At 50.6% G+C, this 23266-nt stretch overlaps 1 protein-coding gene across 12 annotated transcripts in view; it reads left to right on the top strand.

The window, feature by feature from the left end:
* The window catches only part of LOC132401301 (NACHT, LRR and PYD domains-containing protein 3-like), a 44945-nt gene that overhangs the window by 10557 nt on the left and 11122 nt on the right, over nt 1-23266 (top strand). For 11 of the 12 annotated variants that reach the window (XM_059983418.1, XM_059983415.1, XM_059983414.1 and 8 more), the window contains 4 exons: nt 1395-1561; nt 7559-7730; nt 7830-7895; nt 16156-17884. In XM_059983418.1, the coding sequence (XP_059839401.1) occupies nt 1406-1561; nt 7559-7730; nt 7830-7895; nt 16156-17884 (2123 nt within the window). In that variant the 5' untranslated portion in view covers nt 1395-1405. The remainder of the gene's footprint in view (nt 1-1394; nt 1562-7558; nt 7731-7829; nt 7896-16155; nt 17885-23266) is intronic. The other variant, XM_059983419.1, reaches the window with a different exon arrangement.

The raw sequence follows: 23266 nt of genomic DNA, 5'->3' as shown, positions 1-23266 counted from the left end.
TGGTGTGGAGATGCTGCTCCCGATCCGGACTGACTGAGGTCTCCCAGTCAGGAAGTCTAGGATCCAGTTGCAGAGGGAGGTGTTCAGGCCCACTAGGCTCGGCTTTCCAATCAGTTTCTAAGGGACGATTGTGTTGAATGCTGAATTGAAGTCTGTGAACAGCATCCGAACATATGTGTCTGTCCAGGTGGGTTAGGGCCAGGTGGAGGGTGATGGCAATGGCGTCATCTGTTGAGCGGTTGGGACAGTACGCAAACTGCAGGGGGTCCAGTGAGGGGGGCAGCAGGGTCTTGATGTGCCTCATGACGAGCCTCTCGAAACACTTCATGATGATGGATGTGAGTGCAACGGGACGGTAGTCATTCAGGCAGGACACTGAAGACTTCTTCGGCACGGGGACGGTGGTGGCGGCCTTGAAGCACGTTGGAATGGTGGCGGTGCTCAGGGAGATGTTGAAGATGTCAGTGAGAACATCTGCTAGCTGGCCTACACATCCTCTGAGCACTCTACCAGGGATGTTGTCTGGTCCAGCAGCCTTCCGTGGGTTGACCCTGCACAGGGTTCTTCCCACGTCGGCCACGGAGAGACACAGCACCTGGTCATTCGCAGGAGGGGTGGACTTCCTCGCTGCCACGTCTTTTTCCACCTCAAAATGGGCGTAGAGGTTATTCAGAGCACCTGGGAGGGAGGCTGTGCAGGTGATGTTGTCCTGTAGTTGGTGATGTCCTGGATGCCCTTCCACATGTGCTGTGTGTCACCGCCGTCCTGGAAGTAACTGTGGATTAGCTGGGCATGTACACGCTTTGCCCCTCTGATGGCCTGGGACAGTTCGGCCCTCGCTGTTGTTAGAGCTGCCTTGTCGCCTGCTCTGAAGGCGGAGTCGCAGGATCTCAGCAGTGCACGCACCTCTGCGGTCATCCATGGCTTCTGGTTGGCACGTATAGTGATGATCTTGGACAGAGTAACATCATCAATGCACTTACTGATGTGGCTGGTCACTGATGCCATGTACTCCTCTAAGTTGGTAGAGTCACCAACGGTTGCAGCCTCCCTGAACATGTGCCAGTCAGTGTGCTCAAAGCAGTCTGGAAGAGCAGAGATGGCTCCTGCTGGCCAGGTTTTCACCTGCTTCTGAACTGGTCTGGAGCGCCTGACAAGCGGTCTGTATGCTGGGATTAGTATAACAGAGATGTGGTCTGAGTGTCCGGGGGGGAGGGGGGGCTCTGCCCGGTACGCGTTGGGATGTCTGTGTCAACCAGGTCCAACACGTTCTCCCCCCTCATTGCAAAGTCCACACTTGGACTATGTTTGGTGATCTTTAGGTTCCAGAGAGAGAGTTATTGCCTGATTATGGGGTCAGTAATTTCTTTAATGCTCCTCATTTCCCTTCACAGGACCGAGCTCAATGATCCGCGAGGTCCTGGCAAGCTGGGACGATTCCCAGCTGCTGCAGCTGACAGAATTCTACCGGGACAGGCTGGAGCAGGCGATGGAAGGAGGGGTGCACGGAGTGAGCCTGGCGTTAAGGGCCGAGAATCAGTTCAGCGGAGGGGAACATCGGGTGAGTGGGACAGGGAATGGGTTTGAATTTTCGCACACCACCGGACTGATGGGTGTCGGAACTCTGACTCGTCGGATTTTAAATCAGATAAAGGGACAACTGGGAAATAAATACTGTACATGCAATCTCAAAGATATGAATCTGAACCAGTGATAGAGAGGGGTGAAGAGGCCCCGTGACTGCTGGGTGGCTGCTCAATGTTCGGTGAGTTGAGCAAGTAACAGCTGTGTGGGCTTACAGTATTAAATGGAAATGTGACAGGAAGTTTCGGTTTGGGAAGATCGTACAGCGTGATGGCAGGATGTCAGTGAGAACTGTGGCTTCAGCTGTGGGTGCCACAGGAACTCGAGTGCGTTCTGTTCTGGGTGGAGATGATTGTGTTCCAATCTGTAACTGCAAACAGTGTGGATCGGGGAATACTGCCATGTTGTGATGTGTAATCACTGAATAAACCTCCACTGGAAAAGGCAAAGGAAAGGCATCGGGTGTCAGCCGGTAATCCGCTGGCATGTTGGACACTGGCAGACTGAGGAGATGAATCACATCAGCTTTTCTGCAACTTCTCCGAGATTGCTCGCTCTGTTATAAAAACCCTCCTGTTTTCTTTCCTCATCTGTGATGGTTATTTTCTGATTTCACCATCAAATTATTTACAAATTGTCAGATTGTTTACACGGTCAAATCCAGTGAGGAATTATTTATGGATTTGGAGCCACATCAATGAAGCTGTCACAGACCAGCCAGGATCACATTGACTGGTGAACCAAGTTCACGGTGAATGTCCCTCCGTGTGCTCTGCACTCAGAATGTACAGTCCATATCCCGCTAGGATCAGTACCCGTCTGGGTGACAGCTCAGTATGATCCCATTACAGACAACATCATAGAGCCATAAAACATTACATCACAGAAACAGGCCTTTTGGCCCTTCTTGGCTGTGTTGAACCATTTTTTTCTGCCTAGTCCCACTGACCTGCACCTGGACCATATCCCTCCAAACCCCTCTCATCCAAGGTTTTCTTAAATGTTAAAAGTGAGCCCGCATTTACCACTTCATCTGGCAGCTCATTCCACACTCCCACCACTCTGTGTGAAGAAGCCCCCCCCCCCCCCATGTTCCCTTTAAACTTTCCCCCTTCACCCTCAACCCATGTCCTCTGGTTTTCTTCTCCCCTAGCCTCAGTGGAAAAAGCCCACTTGCATTCACATCTATACCCATAATAATTTTATACACCACTATCAAATCTCCCCTCATTCTCCTACGCTCCAGGGAATAAACTCTTAACCTATTCAACCTTTCTCGGTTTCTCAAGTCCCAGCAACATCCTTGTAAACCTTCTCTGCACTCTTTCAACCTGTAATTTGGTGACTAAAACTGCACACAGTACTCCAAATTCGGCCTCACTAATGTCTTATACAACCTCACCATAACATTCCAACTCTTATATTCAATACTTTGATTTATAAAGACCAATGTACTAAAAGCTCTCTTTGCTACCCTATCAATCTGTGACGCCACTTTTTGGGAATTTTGGATCTGTATTCCCAGATCCCTCTGTTCTACTGCACTCCTCAGTGTCCTACCATTTACCTTGTATGTTCTACCTTGGTTTGTCCTTCCAAAGTGCAATACCTCACACTTGTCTGTATTAAACTCCGTCTGCCATTTTTCAGACCATTTTTCCAGCTGGTCCAGATCCCTCAGCAAGCTTTGAAAACCTTCCTCACTGTCCACTCCAACTCCAGTCTTTGTATCATCAGCAAATTTGCTGATCTAATTTACCACATTGTCATCCAGATCGTTGATATCGATGACAAATAACAATGGACCCAGCACTGATCCCTGTGGCACATCACTAGTCACAGGCCTCCACTCAGGGAAGCAATCCTCCACTACCACTCTCTAACTTCTCCCATTGAGCCAGTGTCTAATCCAATTTACTACCTCTCCATGTATACCTAGCGACTGAATTTTCCTAACTAACCTCCCATACGGGTTGTTGTCTAAGGCCTTCCTGAAGTCCATGTCGATAACATCCTCTGCCTTCCCTTCATCCACTTTCCCAGTAACCTTCTCAAAAAAACTCATTTATTAAACATGACCTAGCACGCATGTTGGCTCTCCCTAACAAGTCCCTGTCCATCCAAATACTTGTAGATCCTATCTCTTAGTACTCCTTCCAATAATTTACCTACTACAGACGTCAAACTTACTGCCCTGTAATTTCCCAGATTACGTTTTGAGCCCTTTTTAAACAATGGAACAACGTGAGCTATCCTCCAATCCTCTGGCACCTCACCCATAGATACCGACATTTTAAATATATCTGCCAGGGCCCCTGCAATTTCAACACTAGTCTCCCTGAAGGTTGGAGGGAATATCCTATTAGGTCCTGGGGATTTATCTACTCTGATTTGCCTCAAGATAGCAAGCACCTCCTCCTCTTTAATCTGTATAAGTTCCATAACCTCCCTACTTGTTTGCCTCATTTCCATTGACTCCATGCCAGTTTCCTTAGTAAATACAGACATAAAAAACACACTTAAGATCTCCCCCATTTCTTTTGGTTCCATACATAGCCGACCACTCTGATCTTGAAGAGGACCAATTTTATCCTTTACTGTCCTTTTGCTCTTAACATACCTGTAGAAGCTCTTTGGATTATCCTTCACCCTGACTGCCTTCTTTTAGCCCTCCTGATTTCTTCCTTAAGTGTTTTTTGCACTTTTTATACACCTCGGGCACCTTCATTTGTTCCCTGTTTCCTTTACATGTTATACATCTCTCTGTTCGTTATCAGAGTTCCAATATCCCTAGAGAAGCAATGTTCCTTATTCTTATTCACTTTGCCTTTAATCCCGACAGGAACATACAAACTCTGCACTCTCAAAATTTCTCCTTTGAAGGCTTCCCACTTACCAACGACATCCTTGTCAGAGAACAACCTGTCCCAATCCACGCTTTTTACATCCTTTCTCATTTCTTCAAATTTGGCCTTTTTCCAGTTTAGAACCTCAACCCGAGGACCAGGTCTACCTTTATCCATGATCAAGTTGAAACTAATGGTATTATGATCACTGGAACTAAAGTGTTCCCCTACACACACTTCCGTCACCTGTCCTAACTCGTTTCCTAATAGAAGATCTAATATTGCATCCTCTTTAGTCGGTACCTCAATATATTGATTTAGAAAACACATTTTACGAACTTTAACCCGTCTCGACCCTTAACAGTATAGGAAGCCCAATCAATATGTGGAAAATTAAAATCCCCTACAATCACAACTTTCTGTCTCCTGCAGTTGTCTGTTATCTCTCTGCAGATTTGCTCCCCCAATTCTCACTGACTATTGGGTGGTCTATAATACAACCCCATTAATGTGGTCATATCTTTCCTGTTTCTCAGCTCCACCCATATGGCCTCGATAGACAAGCCCTCTAATCTGTCCTGCCGAAGCACTGCTGTAACATTTTCCCTGACTAGCCAAGCCACCCTCCCCCACCCTTCACCCCTCTGCCTCTATCACGTCTGAAACAATGGAACCCTGGAACATTGAGCTGCCAGTCCTGCCCCTCCTGTAGCCAAGTTTCACTAATGGCTACAAAGTCATAATTCCACGTATCACTCCACACCCTCAGCTCGACTGCCTTCCTCACAATACTCCTCGCATTGAAATAGACACACCTCAGAAGATTATTATCACCACACACAACCCTTCTATTTATGACTTTGCATGAAACTTTAACATCATTTATTTTCACCCCTGCTCCACTATCTACTCTGGCACTCTGGTTCCCATCTCCCTGCAAATTTAATTTAAACCCCCTCCCCCCAATAGCACGAACAACCCTCCCTGCAAGGATATTGGTCCCCTGTAGTTCAAGTGTAACCCGTCTCTCTTGTACATAAGACCGTAAGACAAAGGAGCAGAAGTCAGCCATTCGGCCCATCGAGTCTGCTCCACCATTTCATCATGAGCTGATCCAATCTCCCCTTTAGTCCCATTCCCCCACCTTTTCACCATAACCTTTGATGCCCTGACTACTCAGATACCTATCAATCTCTGCCTTAAATACACTCAATGTCTTGGCCTCCACTGCCTCCCATGACAACAAATTCCACAGATTCTCCACCCTCTGGCTAAAAAAATTTTTTTGCATCTCTGTTCTGAATGGGTGCCCTGCAATCCTCAAGTCATGTCCTCTCGTACTAGACTCCCCCACCATGGGAAACAACTTTGCCACATCCACTCTGTCCACGCCTCTCAACATTCGAAATGTTTCTATGAGGTCCCCCCTCATTCTTCTAAACTCCAAGGAGTACAGTCCAAGAGCGGTCAAACGTTCCTCATATGTTAACCCTCTCATTCCCGGGATCATTCCAGTGAATCTTCTCTGAACCCTCTCCAATGTCAGCACACCCTTTCTTAAATAAGGAGCACAACACTGCACACAGTATTCCAGGTGAGGTCTTACCAGTGCCTTATGGAGCCTCAACATCACATCCCTGCTCCTATACTCTATTCCTCTAGAAATGAATGCCAACATTGCATTCGCCTTCTTCACCACCGACTCAGCCTGGAGGTTAACCTTAAGGGTATCCTGCACGAGGACTCCCAAATCCCGTTGCATCTCAGAACTTTGAATTCTCTCTCCATTTAAATAATAGTCTGCTCGTTTATTTCTTCTACCAACGTGCATGACCGTACACTTTGCGACATTGTAATTCATTTGCCACTTCTTTGCCCATTCCCCCAATCTATCCAAGTCTCTGCAGTACAGGTCCCAGCTGCCGCAGAAGAGGTCCCAATGATCCTGAAATCTGAAACCCTGCCCCCTACACCAGTTCCTCAGCCACGTGTTCATCTGCCGGAGCATCCTATTCTTACCCCACTGGCACGTGGTACAGGTAGCAGTCTTGAGATTACCACCATCGAGGTCTTGCTTTTTAACTTCCTACCAAGCCCTCTATACTCACTCTTCAGGACCTCCTCACTCTTTCTTCCTATGTCATTGTTACCGATGTGTACCATGACATCTGGCTGATCACCCTCCCATTTCAGAATGCTGAGCAGGCGATCAGAGACATCCCTGACCCTGGCACCCAGGAGGCAACAAACCATCCGGGAGTCTCTGTCGCGACCACAGAACCTCCTGCCTGTACCTCTAACTATCGAGTCCCCTATCACTATCACTCTCCTCTTCTTCCTCCCTCCCTTCTGCACTGCAGAACCGGACTCAGTGCCAGAGATCCGGCTGCCACAGCTTGTCCCAGGTAAGTCATCCCCCCCAACAGTATCCAAATCGGTATACTTGTTGTTGAGGGGAATGGCCACGGGGAGCCCTGCTCTGCCTGCCCTTTCCCCTTCCCTCGCCTAACGGTAACCTAATTACCTGCGCGTTGCTCCTTTGGCGTAACTGCCTCCCTGTAGCTACTATCTATAAACTCCTCATTCTCCCGAATGATCCGGAGGTCATCCAGCTCCTGCTCCAGTTCCCTAACGCGGTTTGTTAGGAGCTGCAGCTGGATGCACTTCTTGCAGGTGTTGTTGTCACTGACACTGGAGATCTCTCTGACATACCACATCCTGCAAGAGGAGCATTCCAACATCCTGTCTGGCATTCTCTGTACTCAACACAAACAAAACAGAACCTACCGGAAACGACCCTCGCCTCTGCCTGTTCACCAAAGCCGTCCCACTCTAATTCAGTCCGCACTGATGATGGCCGCTGTATATCGCGGTCTTTGTTTTTTAACCTTTGATGCGCTACGTCACGCACCTGTGCAGTCTAGCCTCTGTGCCTCGATCAGGTAAAAAAAAGGCTTCTCTCTGAGATGCCTTTACTTCTTCACTCTCCACCTCTTGCTTCGATTTAAAAGACCGTTGGAAAAATTCCTCCCCTTTTTAAACCTTTGACGTGCTAAGTCCTGCATTTTACTTCACATTCCCTGTGTGAATCTGTCAGTCCCCAATATGTTCACTGTTACTCTTCACAGATAATCTGTAATCTCGCTGATCAGGGAGAGCGGGTGGAAAGTTCTAAACTCCTCCTGAGCCTGGTGATGGAGAAAGGCTCCCTCGCCCGGAGGGTGTTGTGGGAAACCTTTGTGAAAATGTGGAATGGTGTCCCAAATTTGGACAAAATACTGAAGGAAATACAGATATATGGTGAGATTATATCAGAGATTAATTTAAACTTGGATCGCAACACAACACACTTTACAATTTTACGAAAATTATTTCCTCAATTTGTTTAAATTCAATCAGGTTGTGATCCCTCCCATCAGCCAATTCCCGCTCAACTTTTACTGACGGTTCTCAGTGCGCTGAACGGTAAGTGAACGTGCAGAGAACATTGACGAATGTAACACAGGAACAAGCCATTAGGCGTATAATATTGTGCCGAACCAGCTAAGGAGTAAATCAAACACACCCAAACTCTAAGCTCACCTTCTTACACCATGTCCATATGCCTCCATCTTCCTTACAACCATGTGCTTGTCCAAATGTTTCTTCAAAGCTTCTAACAATTTGCCTCTACCACCTTACCAGGCAGTGCGTCCTAGGCAGCCATGACTCTCTGATTTTCAAAAAACTATCCCTCACATCTCCCTTCATTCTGCACCCTCTCACCTTCAATATGTTCCCTCTGGTAATAAACACTTCAATGTGGAAAACCGACCAATTCTCTCTGTCCACTCTATCTATGCCTCTCATAATCTTGTCAACCTGCATCAGAGCTCCCCTCAGCGTCCGATATTCCGGAGAATACAAACTAATTTTATCCAGCCTCTCGTGATAGCACAGGCCCTCTAAACCAGCCAGCATCTTCTGCTCCCTCTCTGAAGCCTCAACATCCCTCCGGTAGTGGGGTGATCGGAATGGTAAGCAATGGCCCAGATGAGGCTGAAGCAGAGTTCATCGTTGACACCAATGGTTGTAATTTGCATCGGGCGATTCAGTTGTTGAGCCACGAGGATCTGACCAGGTAAATATTGGCACTGTGACAGAGAACACAGTGAGACACAGGGAAACATCTTTGCTGGAGGGAGAGTTTTCAACGGACATTTTGAGGAACGAGGTAGAGATCTGGCGAGTTTGAGGAAAGTGGTCACACCGCTCTGGGGCCTGCAACTACAGATCCCCACCGGAGTCTGAGTGGAGAAGGGGGCAATCTGGAGAATGGGGAAAAAAACTTGTATTTCTTCACACCAAAAAGTTCAAACCTTCTCTTGCCAGCCACTGCCCCTCCTGAACAGCCTCATCCTGAACCATTTTCCAAACTCCCCCAGCTCCTACAGATTATCTTTTCTTAGAGTTGGGCGTCCACTGAAGTTCCAGTCACAGAACAGTAATAATAGCGTCACTTTAATTAGAAAAGCAGGTCGCATTCCAACTGGTCTGTTCAACCACAGAGCAGCAGATGAACCCCGCTGTGTTCACATCTGCACTCCCTAGTGCACACACTACTACAGTGTTAGAGAGGGTGAGATTAGGGGATATGTTCCTCAGCTCAGTCCACAGAAGCTGAAATTCCTGTCTGCCGGTGTTGTGTGACGGACACTGTGGAAGGGTGAGAGATGGGAATTAGGACAGAGAAACCGAGGGTTGTGGGATTGCGGCAAGGAAGGTGGAAAGGACTGAAAATATCTATAAATAATATTGCAATTAAATTGTGACCGTCTGGATGGGAAGCTTACTATATCCATAAGCCCATCATGTCTGTGAAAATGGTGCCCGGGGCAGTGCATGGGCTCAGAGATTGTAAGACATCATCATCGCAGACTGAGTTGTATCACTCAACTGCACGTTTAACAGGAGAGAGCGAAACAAAGACAAATATCACAAAACTTATTAATATTACATCAGCCCATGTTTTATCTGATTATTCGAAGCTCTTAAGAGAAATATCTCGGCCAGAACCCTGGTTCAGTCTCTCTCACTTACAAGAACAAATTCCAAAGATGATAATTTAAATATGGGACCAGAGATAGACGAATCAGGAAGTTTACAAACTACACATGCCTCTGTCACCTCTGTTAATGCTGTTCCAGTCCACATTCGGTCAATGAAACCCCTGCACCATGGATTTGGTAAATTGCTACAAGCTTCTTCACAATTCCTCATGTTGTTTGCCAAGGGCTCAGACACGACAGTGAAATTCCCACAGCCATTTCTGAATATGAAACAGATGCACTCCCTGATTATTGAAGAACATAATTTCTACCACTGTCACATTCTCTAAAGTAAATATGTCCACAATCAGTGTTTTTCTACGTTGCCTATCACAGCCGAATACATTGAAGAGAGACTCCGCACACACCTGACAAGATCCTGACACACTGTGAGACCCCACGCTCCCCGGCAGGGTCCTGATTCTCTGTGATGCCCCATACACGACTGACAGGATCCTGACACACTGTGAGACCCCACACCCCCCGGCAGGGTCCTGATTCTCTGTGATGCCCCATACACGATTGACAGGATCCTGACACACTGTGAGACCCCACACTCCCCGGCAGGGTCCTGATTCTCTGTGATGCCCCATACACGACTGACAGGATCCTGACACACTGTGAGACCCCACACCCCCCGGCAGGGTCCTGATTCTCTGTGATGCCCCATACACGATTGACAGGATCCTGACACACTGTGAGACCCCACACCCCCCCGGCAGGGTCCTGATTCTCTGTGATGCCCCATACACGACTGACAGGATCCTGACACACTGAGACCAGATCTTATCAGGGAGATCAATGTAAATGAATCCTTCGGAGGCAGCTACGGACTGCGTAAAAGAAAACGCAATATAATGTAGCAGAAGTGAGTGGGAAGTTAGTTGATTGGGAAGCTTTTAAAATATAACAAAAAGCATAAAGCAAGAAGGGATGAAGGCAAAAGAATTGAGATTATGGGCTAACACAGATAATGATGGAGAAACTCAGCAGGGCAGGCAGCATTTATGGAGAAAGTACAGTCAATGTTTTGTGCCGAGAACATTCGGTGGGACTGGACGAAATACACTGAGGATTCGGTTTGAAAGGTGGAGGGGAGAGAGAAATGCCTGGCCATAGAAGAAACTTGAAGGGGGAGGGATGAGCAAAGTTGGTTAGTGAAAGAAAGAGAAGGCCATGGAAGAAAGGGGAAAAGGAGGTGGAGAGAGCACCAGAGGGAGGCGTAGATGATCTTAGTATGGCCTCTTGTGTATCGGTGAGATCCCCTCCCTATCCTGCTTATGGGCTGTTTGTCCCTCTCCCATGAGGGAGGAAGTTACGTAGCGTCCACAGCAGGACCACCAGACTCAGAATCAGTTACTTTCCTCAAGCAGAAAGACTGATCAACACCTCCAATGACTAAGCCACCCCTCCACACTGACAACCCCCACCCCACCACCAGTACGGTTTGAAAATATTCTGTCAGAACCACCTGAGGTCAGAGTGACTCCTGTATCGTATGTATTTATAGAAACACAGAAAACCTACAGCACAATACAGGCCCTTCAGCCAACCAAGTTGTGCTGAACATGTCCCTACCTTGGAAAGTACTAGGCTTACCCATAGCCCTGTATCTTTCTAAGCTCCATGTACCTATCCAAAAGTCTCTTAAAAGACCCTATCGTATCCGCCCCCACCGCCGTTGCCAGCAGCCCATTCCACGCACTCACCACTCTCTGAGTTTAAAAAAAAACTTAGCCCTGACATCTCCTCTGTACCTACTCCCCAGCACGTTAAACCTCTGACCCCTTGTGGCAGCCATTTCAGCCCTATTTATATTTATTGTGTTTTCCATTGCTTTCTTTATCTGAGATGTTTGTGCTACATCAGATCCATTATAACAATTATTCCCTTCTCCTTTACACTTGTGTATCTTGAATCTGTTGTCTATTTGCAACACAGTCTCTTCACGAGACTGCAGATCGGCGTCTCAAACCATTTTCTGGAGGAACTCGGTGAGCTGAGCAGCGTCTGTGATGTTGGAGGGGGTGGGGGAATTGCCTGTGTATTGTGGCAAAATGCTGACTGACTCAATCTCCTGAACAAGGCTTTGACATTTTCTCCCCCAACCCACGTTGCACGTGCTGATCAACAGATATACTTTTGAATCAGTGACAGTGAGAGGGGAGGGGGGCTGCGATTCCCCAACCTGTTCCTTTGTGAGAATGCCCAAGATCCTTTTCTCCATCTCCATTCTGGGGATTAAAAGTTTCTTCCACAGGAACAATGATAGCTGTGACATTAGTGGGAGTTTGTCCACTACGGGACAGTCGGGGGTCAGTAAACTACCAGGGAGATACTCACCTTCCCAGACAATTAATGTGGATATGTGACGATCTGGTGTTTATCTAGACCAGTCAGGGGTCTGTTAATCAAATTTACTGTACGAGCATCCATAGAACCATAGAACACTACAGCACATTACAGGCCCTTCAGCCCTCCATGTTGTGCTGACCCACTTACTCCTTAAAAAAAAGTACTAAACCCACACTACCCCATAACCCTCTGTTTTTCTTTCATCCATGTGCCTGTCCAAGAGGCTCTTAAATACCCCTAATGTTTTAGCCTCCACCACCCCTGGCAAGTCATTCCATGCACTCTCAACCGCTCTGTGTATTAAAAAAAAGTACCCCTGATGCCTCCCCTAAACTTACCTCCCTTAATTCTGTACATATGCCCTCTGATGTTTGCTATTGGTGCCCTGGGAAACAGTTACTGACTATCCACCCTTTCTATACCTCTCATAATCTTGTAGACCTCTATCAAGTCCCCTCTCATTCTTCTATGCTCCAAAGAGAAAAGTCCCAGCTGTGCTAAACCTTGCTTCATATGACTTGTTCTCCAATCCGGGCAACATCCTGCTAAATCTCCTCCACACCCTCTCCATAGATTTGTAGAGTTGCAACATGACCTCTCTACTCTTGAACTCAGTCCCCCTGTTAATGAAGCCTAGCATCCCATAGGCCTTCTTAACTACCCTATCAACCTGTGCAGCGACCTTGAGGGATTTATGGATTTAAATCCCAAGGTCCCTTTGTTCATCCACACTCTTCAGTAACTGACCATTAATCCTGTACTCAGTCTTCTGGTTTGTCCTTCCAAAGTGCATCACCTCACACTTGTCCGGATTGAACTCCATCTGCCATTTTTCTGCCCAACTCTGCAGCCTGTCTATATCCTCTTGTAACCTTCAACCACCTACAGCTCCATCCACAACTCCTCCAATCTTTGTGTCATCCACAAACTTACTCACCCATCCTTCCGCCTCTTCATCCAGGTCATTTATAAAAATCAGAAAGAGCAGGGGTCCCAGCACAGATCCTTGCGGCACTCCACTAGTCACCGACCTCCAGGCAGAATACTTTCCTTCCACAACTACCCTCTGCTTTCTTCCTTTAAGCCAATTTTTTATGCAAACAGCCAAGGTTCCTCTTACCCCATGCCTCATGACTTTCTGGATGAGTCTCTCATGAGGGACCTTGTCAAATGCTTTGCTAAAGTCCATGTAGACCACATCCACTACCCTACCCTCATCAATTTCTTTTGTTACCTCTTCAAAAAACTCAATCAGGCTCGTGAGGCATGATCTTCCCTTCACAAAGCCATGTTGACTATCCATGAGTAGACTGTACTTCTCCAAATGCTCGTAGATCCTATCCTTAAGAATCCTTTCCAGTAGTTTGCAGACCGCCAACGTAAGTCTCACCGGTCTATAGCTCCCAGGTTTCTCCCTATCACCTTTTTTAAACAAGGGAACTACATTTGCCAATCTCCAGTCCTCCGGCACTTCCCTTGCAGCCAAAGAGGAGTCAAAGATCATGGCTAATGCTCCTGCGATCTCTTCTCTCAATTCCCACAACAACCTGGGGTGTATCATATCCGGCCCCGGGGATTTATCAATCTTAATGTTTTTAAGAAGATCCAGCACTTCTTCCTTAATCTCCACACTGTCCAGCACACAGGCCCGCTCTATTTCAACCTCATCCTGATCAAGATACTTTTCACTTGTGAATACTGAAGCAAAGTATTCATTTAGGACCTCCCCAACCTCCTCTGCCTCCAGGCACATGTTGCTGTCTTTATCCTTTAGCGGTCCCTCCTTCGTTCTCATAGGCATTCTTCACAAAGGCATAGAACGCCTTGGGGTTCTCCTTAATCCTACATGCCAAGGCCTTCTCATGCCCCCTTTGAGGTCTCCCTAAGTCCTTTCTTTAGCTCCTTCCTGGCTACCCTATATTTCACAAAAGCCCCTCTTACTTCCTGCTTCTTATATCTAACACATGCTTCCTTTTTCCTCTTGACGAGTTGCCTCACGTGTTTCGTCAGCCACGGTTCCCTTTTCCTACCATTTTTTTCCTTGCCTCAGTGGGACAAACCTATCGTGAACCCAGCTCAGGTGGTCCCTAAACTTCTCCCACATTACTTCTGTGCTTTCCCCTTTGAACATTTGTTTTCAATTTACTCTCACTAGTTCCTGCCTCATCCCTTCAAAGTTAGCCCTTCCCCAGTTAAGCACTTCACCATTTCATCTGATTTTATCCCTTTCCACAGCTATGCTGAAACTAAGGGAGTTGTGGTCACTCTCACCAAAATGTTCCCCCATCAAGAGGTCTGTCACCTGGCCAGGTTCATAACCCAGAACTAGATCCAGAATGGCCTCTCCTCTCGTCGGCCGGTCCACATACTGAGTCAGGAATCCTTCTTGAACACACCTGACAAATTCAGCCACTCAGGAGGTGCCAGTCAATATGAGGGAAGTTGAAATCACCCTTAACTACTACCCTGTATTTCCTGCTCCATTCTAAAATCTGCCTGCTTATCTGCTCCTTGGTGTCCCGAGGGCTATTTGGGGGCCTATAAACTACTCCCAGCACAGTGATTGATCTCTCCTATTTCTGACTTCCACCCAGACTGACTCTGTGGACACTCCTTCTGCAGCGTCCTCCCTTTCTATAGCCGTGATACTATCCCCAACCAGCAATGCCACTCTCTCCCCCCCCCCTCCCTTTCTACCTCCCGTCCTGTTCCTTTTAAAACACCTGAACCCCAGGACCTGCATCATCCAATCCTGCCCTTCCTCAACCGTTTCAGTAACAGCCACAACATCGTAGTTCCACGTACTAATCCATGCTCTAAGTTCATCCTCCTTGTTCCTGATACTCCTAGCATTGAAATAGAGACATTTCAACCCCTTTAACTAGCTTCAATTATGTTCTGTTCCCTGCCTGTCCTTCCTCATCAATTCAAACTCTTAGCATCATGCCCTTGTCCTTCTACCTTAATCCCTGCACTCACATTCTGATTACCACCCCCCGCCAAACAGGTTTAAACCCTCCCCAACAGCTCTATCAAACCTGCCCGCCAGGATATTGGTCCCCCTGGGATTCAAGTGCAACCCATCCTTTTTGTACAGGTCACAGCCGCCCCAAAAGAGGTCCCAGTGATCCAGAAATCTGAATCCCTGCCCCCTGCTCCAATACCTCAGCCACGCATTTATCCTCCACCTCATTCCATTCCTGTTCTCACTGTCGCGTGGCACAGGCAGTAATCCCGAGATTGCTACCCTTGAGGTCCTGCTTTTCAACTTCCTTCCTAACTCCCTGTAGTCTTCTTTCAGGACCTCTTCCCTTTTCCTACCTATGTCATTGGTACCAATATGTACCACGACCTCTGGCTGTTCTCCCTCCCACTTCAGGATATCTTGGACGCGATCAGAGACATCCCGGACCCTGGCACCTGGGAGGCAAACTACCATCCGAGTTTCTTTCCTGCATCCACGGAATCGCCTGTCTGAACCCCTGACTATACAGTCCCCTATCACTGCTGACTTCCTCTTCCTTTCCCTACCCTTCTGAGCCACAGGGCCAGACTCTGTGCCAGAGGCACGGCCACTGTGGCTTCCCCCAGGTAGGCTGTCCCCTCCAACAGTTCTCAAACAGGAGTACTTATTGTCAAGGGGTACAGCCACAGGGGTACTCTCTAGTACCTGACTCTTCCCCTTCCCTCTCCTGACTGTGACCCATTTCTCTGTCCCCCGTGGCCCCGGAGTGACCACCTGTTGGTCTCTATCACCTCCTCACTCTCCCTGACCAGACGAAGGTCATTGAGCTGCAGCTCCAGTTCCCTAACACGGTCCCTTGGGAGTTGTATATCAATGTACCGGGTGCGGATGTGGCCATCCGGGGCACCGGGAGACTCCAGGGCCTCCCTCATCTGACACCCACCACAGAAAACTGGCCTCACACACACACTAACTCCTTTTGCAATCAACGACTGCCTCACCTCTGCCCATTGAGCAAAAGCCCTTTCACTCTGTTGCCTCTCGCTCCACCGCCCGCTCCCAACGCTGACCACTGGATATGGCTGCCTTCTTTTTAAACGGTCCGTGCACAACTGGCTGACGTCACGCCCCTGCGCAGTCTGTCCTCCCGAGAACTCAAAATGTCTTCCTGCTGGAAATCCTTAGGAGCTCTCCCGCTGTCTTCTTGTTTTGAATCCACTAATTAATGCAGTAGCTTTGAGCTAACTCTTGTGTGTTTAAATACTGAGTTCTGAGTTGAGGCATCTAACAGTTTGACCACTGTCTGTTCCCGTGGAAGGTGTTCAACAGAAACATAAGGAGACTCTGCGGGCACAAACTGAAACACTGAGAGTGAACACGATCCTGATGAGGGAGAAGGTGAAGGCTTTCCAGCTGGTTGATCGATACGCTGAGCTCACGGTCATTTCTACTGTTCGAAATCGGAGACTGGTGGAACATGAGCTGCTGGCAAGAGGCAGAGACCACGAGGAGTGGAGACAGAAACATCTCCGCGGAGAGCTGGAAAAAATCCGGACAGACGAGTTATTCCAGAGCAGCTTTTCCCAGATTAAATCCACATCTGGGAGTTCAGCAGCAGTAGATGGAGTCGCCGGGATCGGGAAAACAACAATGCTACAAAAGATTGTTTATGACTGGGCCACGGGGAAAATATACCAACAATTCCAATTTGTCTTCAGTTTCAAATTCCGAGATTTAAACTCCATTAACTGTCGAATAAACCTGAGGGAACTGATTCTGGATCAGTATCCTTACTTTGGGAAAATCCTGACAGAGGTCTGGAAGAACCCAGAGGGATTGCTGTTTATATTCGATGGTTTGGATGAATTCAAACACAGAATCGATTTTGCTGACAGCCGGAGAGATACAGAACCCAAGCACCAGTGCCCAGATCCCGAGTCGTGTTGTGAAGTGGCTGACATTGTGTACAGTTTAATCCAGCACAAGCTGCTCCCAGGGTGTTCAGTGCTGGTGACCACCCGTCCCACTGCGTTACATTTATTGAAAAAGGCAGAGATCAGTGTCTGGGCTGAACTCCTGGGATTTGTTGGCGAGGAACAGAAGGGATATTTCATCAGGCATTTTGAAGATAAGACAGTAGCAGAAGCTGTTTTCAAACACGTGAAGGAGAACGAGATCCTGTACGCCATGAGCTACAACCCCTCATGCTGCTTGATCCTCGCTCTGGCATTAGGTCCTTTCTTCACAAAAAGAGACAAGGACCTGCAGCAAGTTCCCAAGACCATCACTCAACTATATTGCTACTATATTTACAACATCCTGAAAAACCACGGCCGTGAGATTGAGAACCCCCGTGATGTGATACTCAGGGTTGGTCAGATGGCCTTCAGAGGAGTGTCCAAGAAGAAGATTGTGTTTACAGATAGAGATTTGATCAGCTACAGTCTTCAGCCTTCCCAGTTCCTGTCCGGGTTCATTTTGGAGAGAGAGGATTCTGCCCGGTGTGTGCTCTACACATTCCCACACCTCACCATCCAAGAGTTTGTAGCTGCAGTCACCCCATTCCTGAATCCACATCCCGGGGATATCCTGAAATTCCTCACTGAAGCCCACAAAACGGTAGATGGCCGATTTGAGGTGTTTCTCCGTTTCGTTGCTGGGCTCTCCTCCCCAAAGACAGCTCGGGGCCTGGAGGAGTTTCTGGGTCCATTTTCTCATGAAACCACCTGCCGGGTGATTGACTGGGTGAAGGAGGAGGTTAAACGCCAGAGTGAAAACGCGAGGAGTGAAGCTGGGAAAAGGAGCCTCCTGAACACATTGCACTACCTGTTTGAGTCTCAGAATCGTGGACTGGCTCAGGCCGCACTGGGATCTGTGGAAACACTTTCATTCAGTGAAATGACACTGACCCCGATTGACTGCGCGGTCCTGTCTCATGTAATTGGACTCTGTGATACAATAAAACACCTCGACCTGGTGGACTGCAACATTCAGTTTGAAGGAATCCAGCGGCTGGGACCCGGGCTATACAAGTGCCAGGAGTTGAGGTAACTTGATTTATCTCTCACTCTGAACTGTGAAACTGTTCCGTTGTGTTGTTTCAATGTAAAGGAATTGGGGTAAAACTACAGTAAATCAGATTGTGAAGAATTGTGACAAATGCCCAAGGGATCAGTCAGTAATTCCCCAAGGATGATAGGGTTCTGTGGTTCCTTGTGAAGGGATGTAGGAGACTTTATCAGATCAGTGGACAGAGGCCATTGGTTTAATGGTAGTAAATCACAGGAATGGCCGTGTTTCCTGCTGCCTGTGACACGTCCATTGACAATGATCCTTCTCACTGTTACTGACAACCAGACCGACACTGACTGCAGCAGGTGGGTCAGAGATTCACACCCCCTTCCCGGTAAGGGACAAGAGACCGTCAGCAGACTGTCCCAGTGAGAAGGAAAGAAACATCATTGTGAGATTGTCCTCCCCTGCCCGTGTGTGACTATCACCATCACTCCACCTGTGTGACTGTGCTCACTACCAGATACACAGACCCCATGGGCGCGTCTCCTTCCTCCCGTGGACTCTCTTCCCCATTCCCTGTCCTCCGGTGGGATCTTGTACCCCCGTTCCCCCGTCCCCACCCCCCCCGTGGGAACTTCCTTCCCCATCCCCCTTCTTCCCGTGGAATCACACACTCCTATTCCCCTTCCTCCCGTGGGATCACACACTCCCATCCCCCTTCCTCCCGTGGGATCACACACTCCCATCCCCCTTCCTCCCGTGGAATCACACACTCCCATCCCCCTTCCTCCCGTGGGATCACACACTCCCATCCCCCTTCCTCCCGTGGGATCACACACTCCCATCCCCCTTCCTCCCGTGGGATCACACACTCCCATCCCCCTTCCTCCCGTGGGATCACACACTCCCATCCCCCTTCCTCCCGTGGGATCACACACTCCCATCCCCCTTCCTCCCGTGGGATCACACACTCCCATCCCCCTTCCTCCCGTGGGATCATACACTACCATGCCCCTTCCTCCCGTGGGATCACACACTACCATGCCCCTTCCTCCCGTGGGATCACACACTCCTATTCCCCTTCCTCCCGTGGGATCACACACTCCTATTCCCCTTCCTCCCGTGGGATCACACACTCCTATTCCCCTTCCTCCCGTGGGATCACACACTCCCATCCCCCTTCCTCTCGTGGGATCACACACTCCCATCCCCCTTCCTCTCGTGGGATCACACACTCCCATCCCCCTTCCTCCCGTGGGATCACACACTCCCATCCCCCTTCCTCCCGTGGGATCACACACTCCCATCCCCCTTCCTCCCGTGGGATCACACACTCCCATTCCCCTTCCTCCCGTGGGATCACACACTCCCATCCCCCTTCCTCCCGTGGGATCACACACTCCCATTCCCCCTTCCTCCCGTGGAATCACACACTCCCATTCCCCCTTCCTCCCGTGGGATCACACACTCCCATCCCCCTTCCTCCCGTGGGATCACACACTCCCATTCCCCCTTCCTCCCGTGGGATCACACACTCCCATCCCCCTTCCTCCCGTGGGATCACACACTCCCATTCCCCCTTCCTCCCGTGGGATCACACACTCCCATCCCCCTTCCTCCCGTGGGATCACACACTCCTATTCCCCCTTCCTCCCGTGGGATCACACACTCCCATCCCCCTTCCTCCCGTGGGATCACACACTCCCATTCCCCCTTCCTCCCGTGGGATCACACACTCCCATCCCCCTTCCTCCCGTGGGATCACACACTCCTATTCCCCTTCCTCCCGTGGGATCACACACTCCCATCCCCCTTCCTCCCGTGGGATCACACACTCCCATCCCCCTTCCTCCCGTGGGATCACACACTCCCATCCCCCTTCCTCCCGTGGGATCACACACTCCCATTCCCCCTTCCTCCCGTGGGATCACACACTCCCATCCCCCTTCCACCCGTGGGATCACACACTCCCATCCCCCTTCCTCCCGTGGGATCACACACTCCCATCCCCCTTCCTCCCGTGGGATCACACACTCCCATCCCCCTTCCTCCCGTGGGATGACACACTCCCATCCCCCTTCCTCCCGTGGGATCACACACTCCCATCCCCCTTCCTCCCGTGGGATCACACACTCCCATCCCCCTTCCTCCCGTGGGATCACACACTCCCATTCCCCCTTCCTCCCGTGGGATCACACACTCCTATTCCCCTTCCTCCCGTGGGATCACACACTCCCATTCCCCTTCCTCCCGTGGGATCACACACTCCCATCCCCCTTCCTCCCGTGGGATCACACACTCCCATCCCCCTTCCTCCCGTGGGATCACACACTCCTATTCCCCTTCCTCCCGTGGGATCACACACTCCTATTCCCTCTTCCTCCCGTGGGATCACACACTCCCATGCCCCTTCCTCCCGTGGGATCACACACTCCCATCCCCCTTCCTCCCGTGGGATCACACACTCCCATCCCCCTTCCTCCCGTGGGATCACACACTCCTATTCCCCTTCCTCCCGTGGGATCACACACACCTATTCCCCTTCCTCCCGTGGGATCACACACTCCTATTCCCCCTTCCGTGGGATCACACACTCCCATTCCCCTTCCTCCCGTGGAATCACACACTCCCATTCCCCCTTCCTCCCCTGGGATCACACACTCCCATCCCCCTTCCTCCCGTGGGATCACACACTCCCATCCCCCTTCCTCCCGTGGGATCACACACTCCCATCCCCCTTCCTCCCGTGGGATCACACACTCCTATTCCGCTTCCTCCCGTGGGATCACACACTCCCATCCCCCTTCCTCCCGTGGGATCACACACTCCCATTCCCCCTTCCTCCCGTGGGATCACACACTCCCATCCCCCTTCCTCCCGTGGGATCACACACTCCCATCCCCCTTCCTCCCGTGGGATCACACACTCCTATTCCCCCTTCCTCCCGTGGGATCACACACTCCCATCCCCCGTCCTCCCGTGGGATCACACACTCCTATTCCCCTTCCTCCCGTGGGATCACACACTCCTATTCCCCTTCCTCCCGTGGGATCACACAATCCCATCCCCCTTCCTCCCGTGGGATCACACACTCCTATTCCCCTTCCTCCCGTGAGATCACACACTCCTATTCCCCTTCCTCCCGTGAGATCACACACTCCCATCCCCCTTCCTCCCGTGGGATCACACACTCCGATTCCCCTTCCTCCCGTGGGATCACACACTCCCATTCCCCTTCCTCCCGTGGGATCACACACTCCCATTCCCCTTCCTCCCGTGGGATCACACACTCCCATCCCCCTTCCTCCCGTGGGATCACACACTCCCATCCCCCTTCCTCCCGTGGGATCACACACTCCTATTCCCCTTCCTCCCGTGGGATCACACACTCCCATCCCCCTTCCTCCCGTGGGATAACACACTCCTATTCCCCTTCCTCCCGTGGAATCACACACTCCTATCCCCCTTCCTCCCGTGGGATAACACACTCCTATCCCCCTTCCTCCCGTGGGATAACACACTTCTATTCCCCTTCCTCCCGTGGGATCACACACTCCCATCCCCCTTCCTCCCGTGGGATAACACACTCCTATGCCCCTTCCTCCCGTGGGATCACACACTCCCATCCCCCTTCCTCACATGGAATCACACACTCCCATTCCCCCTTCCTCCCGTGGGATCACACACTCCCATTCCCCCTTCCTCCCGTGGGATCACACACTCCCATTCCCCTTCCTCCCGTGGGATCACACACTCCCATTCCCCTTCCTCCCGTGGGATCACACACTCCTATTCCCCTTCCTCCCGTGGGAACACACACTCCTATTCCCCCTCCCTCCCGTGGGATCACACGCTCCTATTCCCCCTTCCTCCCGTGGGATCACACGCTCCCATCCCCCTTCCTCCCGTGGGATCACACACTCCCATTCCCCTTCCTCCCGTGGGATCACACACTCCCATCCCCCTTCCTCCCGTGGGATCACACACTCCCATCCCCCTTCCTCCCGTGGGATCACACACTCCCATTCCCCCTTCCTCCCGTGGGATCACACACTCCTATTCCCCTTCCTCCCGTGGGATCACACACTCCCATTCCCCTTCCTCCCGTGGGATCACACACTCCTATTCCCCTTCCTCCCGTGGGATCACACACTCCTATTCCCCCTTCCTCCCGTGGGATCACACACTCCTATTCCCCTTCCTCCCGTGGGATCACACACGCCCATCCCCCTTCCTCCCGTGGGATCACACACTCCCATCCCCCTTCCTCCCGTGGGATCACACAGTCCTATTCCCCTTCCTCCCGTGGGATCACACACTCCTATTCCCCCTTCCTCCCGTGGGATCACACACTCCCATCCCCCTTCCTCCCGTGGGATCACACACTCCTATTCCCCTTCCTCCCGTGGGATCACACACTCCTATTCCCCTTCCTCCCGTGGGATCACACACTCCCATCCCCCTTCCTCCCGTGGGATCACACACTCCCATCCCCCTTCCTCCCGTGGGATCACACACTCCCATCCCCCTTCCTCCCGTGGGATCACACACTCCTATTCCCCTTCCTCCCGTGGGATCACACACTCCCATCCCCCTTCCTCCCGTGGGATCACACACTCCTATTCCCCTTCCTCCCGTGGGATCACACACTCCTATTCCCCTTCCTCCCGTGGGATCACACACTCCTATTCCCCCTTCCTCCCGTGGGATCACACACTCCTATTCCCCCTTCCTCCCGTGGGATCACACACTCCCATCCCCCTTCCTCCCGTGGGATAACACACTCCCATACCCCTTCCTCCCGTGGGATCACACACTCCCATCCCCCTTCCTCCCGTGGGATCACACACTCCCATCCCCCTTTCTCCCGTAGGATCACACACTCCCATCCCCCTTCCTCCCGTGGGATCACACACTCCTATTCCCCTTCCTCCCGTGGGATCACACTCCTATTCCCCTTCTTCCCGTGGGATCACACACTCCTATTCCCCTTCCTCCCGTGGGATCACACACTCCCATCCCCATTCCTCCCGTGGGATCACACACTCCCATTCCCCCTTCCTCCCGTGGGATCACACACTCCTATTCCCCCTTCCTCCCGTGGGATCACACACTCCTATTCCCCTTCCTCCCGTGGGATCACACACTCCTATTCCCCTTCCTCCCGTGGGATCACACACTCCTATTCCCCTTCCTCCCGTGGGATCACACACTCCTATTCCCCTTCCTCCCGTGGGATCACACACTCCCATTCCCCTTCCTCCCGTGGGATCACACACTCCCATTCCCCTTCCTCCCGTGGGATCACATACTCCCATCCCCCTTCCTCCCGTGGGATCACACACTCCCATCCCCCTTCCTCCCGTGGGATCACACACTCCCATTCCCCCTTCCTCCCGTGAGATCACACACTC

Source organism: Hypanus sabinus, chromosome 10 (assembly GCF_030144855.1).
Source record: "Hypanus sabinus isolate sHypSab1 chromosome 10, sHypSab1.hap1, whole genome shotgun sequence".
NCBI classification, from domain to species: Eukaryota; Metazoa; Chordata; class Chondrichthyes; order Myliobatiformes; family Dasyatidae; genus Hypanus; species Hypanus sabinus.
Note: the sequence above shows the minus strand (reverse complement) of the source record. Positions and strands in the feature narration are given on the sequence as shown.